This window comes from Fusarium proliferatum (genome assembly GCF_900067095.1).
Source record: "Fusarium proliferatum ET1 genome assembly, contig: FPRO_scaffold005, whole genome shotgun sequence".
Lineage (NCBI taxonomy): Eukaryota > Fungi > Ascomycota > Sordariomycetes > Hypocreales > Nectriaceae > Fusarium > Fusarium proliferatum.
The window spans coordinates 1,190,867-1,203,160 of record NW_022194794.1 but is presented as its reverse complement, the minus strand read 5'-3'; the positions used below and the strand labels follow the sequence as shown (position 1 = coordinate 1,203,160).

At 49.2% G+C, this 12,294-nt stretch overlaps 6 protein-coding genes across 6 annotated transcripts; 2 read left to right on the top strand and 4 right to left on the bottom strand.

The window, feature by feature from the left end:
• Positions 1 to 303: 303 nt before the first annotated feature.
• FPRO_10668 (uncharacterized protein) lies at positions 304 to 811 on the top strand (the record flags this gene model as incomplete). Its single annotated transcript, XM_031231656.1, has 2 exons — positions 304 to 547; positions 627 to 811. The coding sequence occupies 2 exons, from the start codon at positions 304 to 306 to the stop codon at positions 809 to 811; spliced, it is 429 nt and encodes a 142-aa protein (XP_031081671.1).
• Positions 812 to 1,513: 702 nt separating this feature from the next.
• On the bottom strand, positions 1,514 to 2,722 carry FPRO_10667 (uncharacterized protein; the record flags this gene model as incomplete). Its single annotated transcript, XM_031231655.1, has 2 exons — positions 1,514 to 1,903; positions 1,955 to 2,722. The coding sequence occupies 2 exons, from the start codon at positions 2,720 to 2,722 to the stop codon at positions 1,514 to 1,516; spliced, it is 1,158 nt and encodes a 385-aa protein (XP_031081670.1).
• Positions 2,723 to 4,258: 1,536 nt separating this feature from the next.
• On the bottom strand, positions 4,259 to 5,725 carry FPRO_10666 (uncharacterized protein; the record flags this gene model as incomplete). The annotated part of the gene is made up of 1 exon (XM_031231654.1): positions 4,259 to 5,725. The coding sequence occupies one exon, from the start codon at positions 5,723 to 5,725 to the stop codon at positions 4,259 to 4,261; it is 1,467 nt and encodes a 488-aa protein (XP_031081669.1).
• A 259-nt stretch (positions 5,726 to 5,984) lies between these two features.
• Positions 5,985 to 9,116, bottom strand: FPRO_10665 (uncharacterized protein; the record flags this gene model as incomplete). The annotated part of the gene is made up of 3 exons (XM_031231653.1): positions 5,985 to 8,009; positions 8,059 to 8,156; positions 8,207 to 9,116. 3 exons carry the CDS (start codon positions 9,114 to 9,116, stop codon positions 5,985 to 5,987), a joined length of 3,033 nt encoding a protein of 1,010 aa, XP_031081668.1.
• A 2,085-nt stretch (positions 9,117 to 11,201) lies between these two features.
• On the bottom strand, positions 11,202 to 11,475 carry FPRO_10664 (uncharacterized protein; the record flags this gene model as incomplete). The annotated part of the gene is made up of 2 exons (XM_031231652.1): positions 11,202 to 11,297; positions 11,446 to 11,475. 2 exons carry the CDS (start codon positions 11,473 to 11,475, stop codon positions 11,202 to 11,204), a joined length of 126 nt encoding a protein of 41 aa, XP_031081667.1.
• A 328-nt stretch (positions 11,476 to 11,803) lies between these two features.
• Positions 11,804 to 12,198, top strand: FPRO_10663 (uncharacterized protein; the record flags this gene model as incomplete). The annotated part of the gene is made up of 3 exons (XM_031231651.1): positions 11,804 to 11,893; positions 12,017 to 12,082; positions 12,136 to 12,198. The coding sequence occupies 3 exons, from the start codon at positions 11,804 to 11,806 to the stop codon at positions 12,196 to 12,198; spliced, it is 219 nt and encodes a 72-aa protein (XP_031081666.1).
• Positions 12,199 to 12,294: the final 96 nt, after the last annotated feature.

The following is a 12,294-nucleotide window of genomic DNA, read 5'->3' as shown; positions in this document are numbered from 1 at the left end:
GACGAGAGATACAAGAAAGCCACAAGGGGCCCCTGACGTACTAGGGACGCTTTAGAGAGGAAATGGAGTATTTGCTTTACTCTGCGTAAAGAGGCAATTGGACAGACGACACTTGATGCAGCGGGGAAGCTGCTTTTTCTGACGTTGATGCTACGTTTTGTTTTTTTGCTCTCTCTCTCTCTCTCTCTCTCCTCTTTTTCTGTCTGTTCTGCCCTTAACCCTCTTCTTTATTAATCTTCTCATCTTTTTCTAAACTCCAAGCTGACCTTTCCTTTATCAACATCACACACTCACACACTCATAATGGCTTCTAACACCATCTCTCAACTCCCTACCGCAGAGCAACGTCAAGACATCACCGCCCGCTTGGCAGACCTCATCACAGCCATCGAGTCTCATGCTCAATGGACTCCCCCCAATGTTGACCGTGGCCTCTTCCACGTCTGGGACTTCGTCAAGAGATCTCATTATATCATGACCGAGCTGGACAACATTGCTGCTGGTCGAAAAGTCCAGCACCCTGAACAAATCCCCAAGAACGAAGGTGGTGAGTAGAGTAGAAGCTATCCTATTGCTAACCTCGATGGGAGAGTGTACCTGGGCTTACACTATCTTCTCTGCTACAGTCGCTTCTGGCCCTGAAGCTGCCCTCGCTTCCTACACCGACGTTTGCACACGTACCATCACGATCAACGAGATGATTCAAAATCCTCGTATGCTCGTCATGCTTGGCCTCTCCAACGTCGACTTTGGCGCCGCTATTCAAGAAAAATCAGCAGCCGTCAAGGAGGCGATCAAGAGCGCAAACTAGATCTGCTCTGGACCTGATACACGAATGACGTTGTAGAGCTTGCGTCACGCGATGATCGTCGGCTGTTGCAGGGTTGATCCATGATGGAGTACTCCGTAACTAAAGAGCGAACATATTTTGGTTTGGCATTGGGAAACAATTCAAGACTCGTAAAAGAAGAAAAGGGAACAAGAACAGGCAAAAGTCTGCAAGCGGTATTCAATTCTTTGCTGGGCCAATGGCGGTTCAACTCGATAGTACGAGATGGCAGGTTCAGCAGATTGGATCTACAGCCAAGGTATTTGAACGATAAAAAGTAACATCACATCGTGACAGATTCGTGAGTTTCCCTTTGGGAATTGAAACTTAGAATGAAATGGCATTATCATTCCTCAAGTCATTTAAGCCTAGCCCATCCATGCTATTCTATTCTATTCTACCTTGTCCAGGAGAACTTCTAGAAGAGCAGAATAGCTGTCGTCATAAACAGACCATATCGGTAAACTAAGCATCATATCATCCCTTTTGATCTGCAAAATGCCCTTATCCAATCTCAATAACTATACACATACCTCTCGTTCCCATTGTCCGATAAACCCGCCCGTATATATACCTCCCCATGATTGTCACCCAAACGAAAAGGATATCATAGACACCTCATGCTACAGAATGTGAAAAGACCAATACAGCTGATTGCACATCAGATCAGCTTCTCGCTCGTCATCATCTCACTCCAGCCCAGCGTCCCTTGGCTGTTGTCGACGGCCCGAGGGTAAGTCGACGACCGATGTTTCCAAAGCAGACACAGCTGCAGAAAAGCACACTCAGCATCCACATGCCCGTCTCGAGTGTCTTCTGCTGGGCGAGTCCACCTAGAATGGGCATATCTCCATCGCCTGCCATTGTGGCATTAACCAAATGCCTGAACGGAACTTGAGTAGGCGCCGGCATCATATCTGGGTTCACACCGAGGAGCACAATAGACCCTGCGAGTCCAACCGCAGCTGAGAGTAGAAAACCGGGCTTGGAGCGGTCGATAAGCCACCATAGGAGGGGATTGACAAGTGCCAAGGTCAGTGACACCTGAAGGGTGGACGCCCAGGCCACTTTGCGCTGCAGGATGTTAGTTCCACGGAACAATGGATTTGTCGTTGGCTAACTTACAATCGCGAAGACAATTCCGACAAAGGCACCGATAGCCCGGACAGCAAGCGCCCAGTCAGTGCTTGGATCGTCATCTTTCGCTGAAGCACTGTTTTCTAACACAGCTTCATCCCCGTTGTCGCCGAACGAATTCTCCCATACTCGATCAAACCAGGGGAACAGCGCGCCCAGTGCAACGCCAGCAAGACCCCAAAAAGTCAAATGGCCCCAGTTGTACGTAGCACGAGACGGAAGACTGTCCGACTCGTGGAAGCGCGATGTGACTAATACACCGTATCCCAAGCCGAGAACGAAAAGCAAAAGTCCTCTCAATACCAGAGCACCACCAGATGGAGAATGCTTTAGGGGTCCAGCGGGTTCGTGAACTCGGATCGAGGACCGACGACGAATGTGGTGCGAGCGATCCTTCAGAAAATCAAACGTAGCGTCGTCAATGCTAGGTCTCTTGATGGGTGTCTGAGCGCCTGTTCCCCAGGGCGTATCGAGCTCATCGCGATCGGCAAAGACACGGTCGCGCGAAGAGGACGTTGTGGGAGAGTAGATTCCGAAGAGCGTCGAGGAGGTCAAATTCATGAACGACTGAGGCCTGCTAAGACCTGCGCTCGCAGGCTCGGGAGTTGGTTGTAGGAAGCGCGCAATATTGGGGTCTGGAGCTGGCGCTGGAGTTGAAGGAGATGAGTTCTCGCTTGGTGGTGTAGGAGTTGTCAAACTGAGATCGAAGGGTCTTCGAGGAACGGGACGAATAAGAGGAGGACCATCGTCGGCCATTTTGAAGCTGAGGGTTCGTATGACTGACTGTTTTGGCTGTTAGGAACTGGTATCGAGGCAATGGTGAAGGGCAGCAATGGTTTATGAACGAGGCTCGGGTTCAGCTGAGGTGAGGTGAGCTGAAACCTGCAAGTCTCAATATTTGGACAATGCAGTGCTACTATACTCACAGTCTCGACCAGTCTCAGCTTAGTATGAATCCTAAGCAAAGATTGGTGTAGCTTCCGAGGGATTGTCTGTCCCGGATAAAACAATTTGAAGCTGTTGGGGTCCAGTCTCTGCAACCCTGTCCACCACTTGCTTTCACAGCGCGAGCTAATGAGCACAGGGCCTAAAGCTAGTTGGACCGGGATATCCGAAGCAAGTCAAGCAATTGAGGATAAACGGCAAATGCTGAGAGGAATTGAAGAGCTTCAAATATCTTGTTGTTGAAGCTGTTATAGCGAGGTTGGGATTGAGTGGCAAAGAAAGAGTAAGACAGGAATGAGGAGATGGGTGAGAGGAAACAGAAGGAGGACTGTTTAATACCCAGCCCTGAGACCCAGAATAGAGAGAGCACCTGAGTAAGAGAGCAGTAATAAGAGCAGTGAGAGAGCGAGAGAGTGAGAGAGAGGAAAAAGAAAAGAGAGAGACGGCACGTAAGGTACTAGTTAGCCTCAACTGAAAAGGGAAACGAATGAGCTGAACGAGGTTGTCGGGTTCGCTCTTCACATGCTCACAAGACCAAGGGACGGGCAGTTTCACGACTAAGGGCCCCAGGAATTACGTAGATGTGCCCCATTTACCTGCATATCAGCAGCTGTTGAGGGCCCTGGACCCCTGTATCTTTTAGGTGGGTGAGTCCCCCCGCCTGGTTCTGTAGAGATCCAATGTCACTGATGATGTTGCACGGGAGTCAATAGTGATGAACTTGAGACTCTATAACTTGTTGACGGTCATGTCTATTGTAAAGATTGAACTGTAGACATCGAATATATCGTCTTCAACATCTAGTGCCTGTTGTTGACATTCTTGATCGTCATCCTCCATCCAATCCCGTCTATTACCCCACATTCAAAACGCCTCAAGCTTGAATTCGAGACTCCGTGGTTGGTCAGACTAAGGCAATTCTGCTTTGACTTGCATTTGTGACCCCCTCGTGATTCAATCATATCCATTAACTACAGCACAAGATCAGCAATCCCCTGGGGCCCTGAGCTGTGACCCAAGACCCCTAAAGGGAAACCCGCGGCGCGATTCGTTTGTTTGCAACTGTTGATACTGCACTGCAACTCTACACACATATCATGTCTGTAGGTGGTCTTTCTTGACCGGTCTGACGCTGGCGCAAACTCAGTGGCTGTGGCGAGTTCAATGGCATGCTTGGTTCGATTTGCATGTGATTCTGGGCACATAAAACAACTGACTCTCACATCACCACCTCCAATTCCTCACATCCATAAGTATCTGACATTAGTCTATAGATTGCTAGCTACTACTGTATATCACAACAAACGCAAATATCCAACCAATAACATGCATTTTCAACATCCTCTTTTACTCTTCACCGCTATCACTCTCCTCTTCCTCTTCATCTTCCAGCTCATCCTCACTCTCCTCAACTCCCTCTGGCCGGGGTATCATCATAAACGCCGTCATGCATGTGATTCTGTTTTGCGTCTCATACGTCCCCAACAACTCTCCCTTGCCCTCCTCTGCATTGTCGCTACCTTGCAGCTCCGGTACGCCCACCCGCCAGACGCGGACCCGTCCGTCGCTGCTCCCGCCAGCCACGTACAGCGTCGAGGCGTCCTCCGCACTCGGCACCACCACAAAGTCCTTGATTCGGCCCTCAACTCCGCCGGCTTTTCCGCCGATTTGACCCATCAACTTGGCTGTCGGGAGCTTCTTGTCCTCCGACTCCGGTTGTGTAAGGTCCGATTCTTTTGTTGAGAAGAACAGGATGCGACCGTCCTCTGTAGCAACCGCCAGTAGTGTCGCATCCCCTTCCCTGTCCAGTGCAACATAGAAGAACTGGTGCACCTTTGTTCGAATTGATCCCATAATCCTGCATTTGGGCACACTGTCCATGCCAAATGCGACAATATCCCGATCAAATCCTACCGCGAACTCATCTGCTCCGTCAACGCTTCCCCAAACAACTCTTCGGCCCTCTCCAGTAGAATGCTTCCCCTCGCCAGCCTCCTGCAGCATGTCTTTGCTAAAGTTCAAAACTCCAGCCTTCTTGCCAGTGACCAAGTTCCATAATCGCATTGATCGCTCGCCCTTGCTGACGCTAATCATAAGCTTCATACTGGGGTGGATGGCAAAATCGTTGACGCCAGAAGGTGTACCACCGAAAGGCGCTGTGTCGCCGCTAGGACGGCCTTGAGGCTTAGGAATAGGTGCCTTGATGTTGCTAAGTAAAGACCAATCTCGTGTTCGTGTGACCGCAATTGTAGAGTCTTCGCTCGATGATAGTAGCTTTGAGCGTGTAGGGAAACATAGCGATGTCACAGTCGAAGAGTGATGAAGAAGCGTGCCAACCTCTCGGTTCTTGGGGTTCTCGAGAATTGGTCGCGGAGCAACCTTGGCCAGGATCTCCTGGTTCTTTCGGCTGGGAGGATGCGCCGACAAGTTGTAAACGTTTACCCGCTCATCAGTGCTGCCAGAGGCAAGCATGACTTTTTGTGTCTGTCCAGGAACGGGCGCTGAAATGGGCGACGCAGCGACGCAGCGAATCGCCGAGGTATGAGCATTGAAGAGAAATGTGTCGGCGAATTCAGCCTTCTCCTTTCCTCCAACCGTCACTGTCAATCCGTGAAGAATTCGGTCGTAGGAGCCGACAACGATCTGGATAGTCTCGGGCGCATTCGAAGTGGTCGTGGTAGACTTCTTCAGCGCCGAAGTCTTTGCCTTCACAGGTTTTTCCTTAAGAACTTGAGTACCCTTTGCCTTCTTCTTGATCGAAGGCTCAGAAGCAAGTTCGTTTTGAGCGATAGCTTGTCTCTTGCGTTTGGCCATTTTGTCGAATTTATTCTGATGCTGAGTAGTCGCTGCAGAAAGCTTCAATTCCCTGCTACAAGTCAAGGACCGAAAAAAAATATTGGGAGATAAGATAAGGAAGTATACTGCATATATGCATAACCCCACCATATACATGGCTTTCATCATCTAGAAACAGGACCTTTTCTTTTACCAGAAACATTCTGGACGCTATGCGCTGAGTATATTCAAATGTATGTGCAGTATGGCAGTTCTAAATCCCTTCACCAATGTCTATCTACCGGCTTGATCCTCCGTTCTGGCCCCCAATCTCTCGCTCAACCATTTCGATCGAACCGAGACTGGGGAACCTTTTGGAAAAGTCCTGAATATAATCATCCTTCTCTTTAGCTGTCATGTCCACCATTTGTTGTCCGGGAAATTCAATCAGCTCTTCCGTCGATGTTTGAGCTCGTGTGGGCTTTTGGGGTGATGATGGTCGTGGGCCAGTGGGCAGACTGTTGAGATGCACTGGTTTCTTTGGAGCTGGGGGTTTCGTTGGGGGTTTGGATGTAAGAGCTGGGGGCGCAGAAGATGTCGAAGAAGGACCTCGTGCTTGAGGTGAATTGACCCGTGTTTTTGCCACCATCAAGGGCTTTTTGGGAACTCCAGGAAGAGATTTCTCGGGCTTGTTGCCAGTCTCCGGAATATCAGTGTACTTTCCGTAACCTTGGGCAGTTCTTTGGATGCTGGGCGGCTTTTGGTCTTCATTCAAGAGACTCTGAACCCTGTTCTGAATGCTGACAGCACGGGAAACTCCCCCAATACTCTTAGGCGGAACTGGTGGGCCGCGCTGTCCTGCAGCAACCCGCTTTCTATATTCGGCTTGTGCTGCTTCCACACGTTGTTCCTCTTCTTGAAGCTTCAGCCGTTCCATTTCCCGCCTCATTTCAGGTGTCATGCGATCCTCGTCATCGTGGAAATGACCATCGTCACTGCGTCCATCAGTTGCCTCAGAGCCTGCGATAGGAGTGAGATCACGACGTGCCATGTCCCTTTCTGGCGAAGGGATTCTCCCATTGTTAGGGGAGCTGCCTTCGAAGCGTTTGAATGCATCACCGAATTTTCCTGCCAGAATGTTCTTGTTGCCAGAAAGCGAAGTCAAGCTGGAACGCTTGCTAGACTTGGTACGCTCCGAATCCTCCAGACTTCTCAAGAACTCCATATCGCTCGACGTGCGTGGTTCGTCAGCTGGCTCTTGATAGGGGGAGCGAGATTGGGGCGGTCGGCTTGATGAGCGTGATGCAGCCTCTCTTTCACGCAAGAAATCCAGAGTCGTACCCTCAAGATTCGTACTAGCAGGTCGTGGCCGAGAAGGGGCTGGTGAGGCGCGAGCAGCAGGTTCTAGGAAATCAGCACGAGGACGGCCGCCTTCAAGTGAGGGCCTCGATGAAGATGGCTGACGTTCATGACTAGGCTGCTGAAAAGCCGAAATTCTTTGTGAGACTGCAGCACGGGGTTCCTCTGCGTTCCACTGCGCTGCACTTGGGTCAACCTGCCTTGTAGCGCTGCTGGAACGAGAATATTCAGCGATTTCGCGCTGAACAGGTCGTTCCACATCCCGGCTGAACTTCTCAGGTGGAGGTGTCGAGGTCATCGTGCCAGTCGAGACATATCGGGAGTTGGATTGAGAAGAGATCGCTTGCAGCTCGGGGTTGTTGCTAATGATCGACTGCGCCCTGCTAATGTCAGGTCTACTTGGTGCAGACAAAGTCTTAGCAAGGGGGGGCTCCAAGGGAGGTGAAGCAACTGCAGCATGGTGTCCGACAGGAGTGACCGAGTGTGTCCTAGACACGGGCTTCGGTCGAGGAGACTCGGTCTGCGGCGCTGCGAATGCCTCATCGGCCAGTTTTGCCGTCACTCTTTCGTTCAAATCAGATGACGTATTGCCTGTGGGTGAGATGGGTGAGGAGACATCAAAATCGAATTTGGTGCCTTGATCATGCAATAGTGAAAATTGATCGAGGGTAGGGAATCTTGAGGATAATTCGTCAAATCCTTTGGAAGCAGCCTTGGAATCAAGGGCAGCAAATGGGTCCCCCTCAGTCTTCCTCATCGGAGAAGCATCCGGCTTCTGGACTACCTTGGCCAGAGCTGGTGAAGCCGCCGGTCGTCCTCTTCGCATCGGTACAACATCAGGAATAACTTGCTTCTGAGGTTCGGCTCGGGTAAACACGGCACCCACAGCAGGAGTTTGTTCTGGTTTTGGGGCCTTGGGTTGAGGACTATCGGTTCTTGCGTGGGATTGCGAACGACTGTAAATCTGTGGCCATTGTTATTATGAATTCTTCTTGGGTGAATCGTACACCTACATCTTGAACGGGAACATCACGCCCTTGCATGGCGCATCCCTCCTTTAGTACTTGGAAGATATTCGGTCGATCTTGTAAGTTCTCTCTCAACATTGATGCTGAAACCATGTCAGTCCTCAAACAAACAGCCAGGGCCAATGAGCATTACCTATCAATTTCTTGAGCCTGTCAGAAAATACAGGGTGACTTGGGAATCTGTAACTGGCATTCAAAATTGCCAATTGGCCCTGGTCCTCAAAGGGAGTAGTGTAGTAGCACAGCTTATACAGTAAAACTCCCAATGCCCAAATATCAGATTTTTCATTTATGGGTTGCTTGCGGTATACATCGATCATCTCAGGACTCCGGTACTGCATCGTGGTGTGCTTCTGTACATCTTCATCCATAAGACGACATTCGGTGACGGTAGTGGGGGCGGGACGAGGAGATGCGGCTGAACCGAAATCGCAAAGCTTGAATCGTTTGGAGGATCCTCTGGCGGTAATAAGAACGTTTTCAACTTTGATATCGCGGTGTAGCAGTGGTGGTTTTAGGTAGTGCATGCATGCGACACCCTCAGCGATGTCGGTGAAGATGTTGAGGATCTCTGGCTCCGTGAGGCGGTGTTGTAGCCTGGTGTTCATGAAATCGATCAAGCCACCGCCATTGCAAAACTCCATGAGCAGAAAAACTTCGTATCCTCCACCTTGAAGCTCGGAGGCATGCGAGTCGATATATGTGACGATCGGTCGGTGGCCTTTCAGACGCTTCATTGTCTCAACCTCGATGCGCATGCCCCGCAAGGTATCCTTATCGGGGACCGCAACTCGCTTCAAGACAGCCTGATCGGTGCCATCGACAGGCTTGGCCAGCTTGACGAGGTAGACATGGGCGAAGCCTCCTTCGGAGAGATATTTCTGAATCACCACGCGGTGGCTGCCAACCTGGATCTTGGTGCCTGGGGCGAAGGTACCAGCCGGAGCGCCTCCAGGGATGGCCGCAGGAGAGCCGTAAGGGGCATGATGATGATGCTTGTTGGGCATCATATGCGCAGGGGGGTATTGGCCGTGTGAAGCCATCGTGAGCGCGAATACAGACGATTATTGACGATGACTGTTGAGGAGGATTTCGAGGGTGAGGGAGATGGCGGCGACCCCGTCCAACAGGGAGCGAGCTTGAGCCAAGGAGCCAAGAAAGCGTCTGGCGGTCGAAAGGGGGTCGAGGAGATTCGATCGGGGCAGAATTGAAGTAAAAGGAACGGAAAAATTGGCAATTCAAGTCATTGGGATCAAACAAATGCTAAGTATAGGAGTGATTTAGAACGGTCGCATCGTCAAAAACATATGGCCCCTGGCAAGTTGTTGGAGGTTGCAGGCCTGACCTTACCTATCATAGGTTCGATACTCAGTGGCTTAGTCCCCCGGATCAAGGAACTCCACTGCCACCTCACATTCCACTCCATTTTCTGATTCATTGTTTCAACAGCGGGGAAATGTCGGTAAATCCCAGAATCTAGATGCTGAGATCTAACTTTATTCCAACTGAATACCTACCTTTGCATTTAGGTTTGCATACTGCTAACAAAACCGTTTTGCAGTTATTATAGAAGTATGTATCTAAGTACGTATCGACACAGAGTACGTATTCTTGTTGAGTTCTCTAATCTTGTGACCACCACGTTTATGAGTGACCCTGTTAGCTTCATGTTTCATCCAGCTGACAGTCAATGTTTCGCTATGAAATTGATACAACCGCGGGTAAGGATGAGCTTCCCGCAATTTTAGCCTGTTTTTTTATTAGACAGTGTAATTGTGTTGGGCGTAGCTTAAATCTTGGGCTTATTATTGATGATTAGCACCTTAGAGCTGTATCATGCATGTAGTGGCAGAAAATGAAGCACTGAGAACCATCCTTATTGGTAACATGGAAAAGATGGAAATTAGATAGAAAGCAACGTAGCGTTTCTCTCAACTATCAATTGAAGATACTATCGCTTTCGTTCATCGAAGTCATCTACGAGTGTAGAACTACCTACCCTGTACCACATCTACAAATCCTTTGCATTTGGACAAGTCACGAGGTGTTTGGCTTCCCAACCTATTTGAGTGGATAATATATTTTTCTCGCTCGTATCTTTATCATGTGGGTGTCACCGGGTCAACTTTGAATAATCAGTCGATGGAGTACATAGTTCATGCGATCCCAACGGCATAGTCTGTGTGAACGCCGGATTCCTGTGCGGCCATCTAGGGCAAGATAATTCAATATTCATGCATTAAACTCCCTTTCGTCGCTCAAGGGCACTGTTCTAAACGCTAAACAGTTCCAGACGAGCTTTACATACGTAGTTTTATAGCACTACTGACTATCTAAATTATTCGCAGAGGTTACATATCGCTTAAAGACTAGGGAACCAGTATCATGTCAAAAAGCAATTCGAGCATATGCTAATCCTTGTTACAGTCAGCTTCTCACAAGATAAGTAAGACTGGGGGAGATCAGAGTATAGAGAGTTGGAACTTATATCTGATGGATACTCCATAGGTAGATATAGCAATCCGAGGTAACTTTCCGAGGTAACTTCTCCCTTGTTCAGTTGTTTATTGGCATAAGCCATCAAGTTTGATGTCAAAAGAAATTCAAGGAGGAGACGAATTATTCACCAAGTTTACTTAATTATCGCATAAAATAATATTCAAGAATCCCCTGCGGTAAATCACATCAACCTTCTCTTAAACTTAAAGTTAACCCATTTATTTACAGCCTCAGCTTTGACGTTGCCATAGTGGCTTAACAGACGGATTACGCACACGTTCTCCGCCGTTATAACCGTGCCAATCTGCCAGATAGACTCTAAGCCATGATCAATGACTCGGCCGAACCGACACAGCTATTCTTAGAAAGAACTCGCCATTCAATACGTGTATCAAGAAGAAAAGCCTTAATCCGAACACCGAGAAAGTGGCTCTCTATAGTTTCTAGAATATGTAACATTGCAGAAGAGCCAACTCCTAAGGGATTAGGGGCTTGTTCCAGAACACGCTGGTTTGCGAGCAGGGGTCCGCCTGCAACCACTCAGTAGTTCCCGTCAGGCATACGTCATTGTTTCTTTTTCTGCTGCTCAGGCTATTCTTCGCTCTGTTTAGGTACAGCAGTAGTCTTTTTTAGCCCGGGGCATCGGCCGTGCCGTCCGTGGAGCGGTTCGCATCAGCAGCCACGCCCAAGTGGGAGACTTGTGCAGTACTTGATAGGTGCAGGATCTGCAATGATAAGAGGTAGTATCTCTCAAGTCATGATGATGTCGATAGTTGCCGAATTGTGATGTCTTGCAGTAGACGAATCCTCAGTAGAGTGACTCCCATGTGGGCTCCGGCTGACCTTGCCCGGAGGTCACGGCACCGAAGGGACATGCCCGTACATGGACATGGACATGGTCATGTTATTGTTGGGGATGAGTCCATGTGCCGTGTTGAAGGGGAAATCCAATGCTAATCCTGCCTGTCAGCCCCAAATCCCGACGCCTCGTTTGAGTCAATGGGGCCCGCCTCTAATGGACCGTGGACCCTGTCCCGTCCGTAGAATCAGCTGCTTGAGAGTGAGAGCCTTATAACAACAACGTTGCGCTCTTTGTCCTGGCCTGATTTTCATCCTTCTTTTTTCAACCCATCGTGATATACACAGTAGAACACCAACTGCTTGTCTATAAACCTCTATACTTATACACACCAATCATTTCAGTCTTATACTCCCGTTTACAACCGTCAATATGCCTTCTACTACTTCTTCGGCCATGCAAATGCCCCGTGAACCGGCCCCCGCAGCGTTCCCTGCCGAGCGAACCAGCACCGAGCAGCCGGTATGTCACCCACGAACCTCTGGCTTGGCTTCTACCAAAAGTCTTTTCAATCGCCAAGACACAATAGTCAAGCATTGGATTTCAAACATTGTGAATCACGATTAACTAACTCGTTTTTGACAGCGTCCAGTTCAGCCCATGACAATGGAACAGCCTGAAATGAGCATGCGAGGAGGCAAAGACGGTGGTGTAAGAACAACCAATTCACTCAACTCTGCAACATTAACTGATATTCTTCCCAGGCTATTTGCTGTGGTATCTGCGCTGGTCTTTGCTGTTTCGAATGCCTAGACTGCTGCTGTTAAACAATTTCAGTGGGCAAGGATATCATAGAGTAAAGCTCTGGCGTTCAGGCACGAATCATTTGGGAGGACAATTCAAAGGGATACCATCGTCGGCTA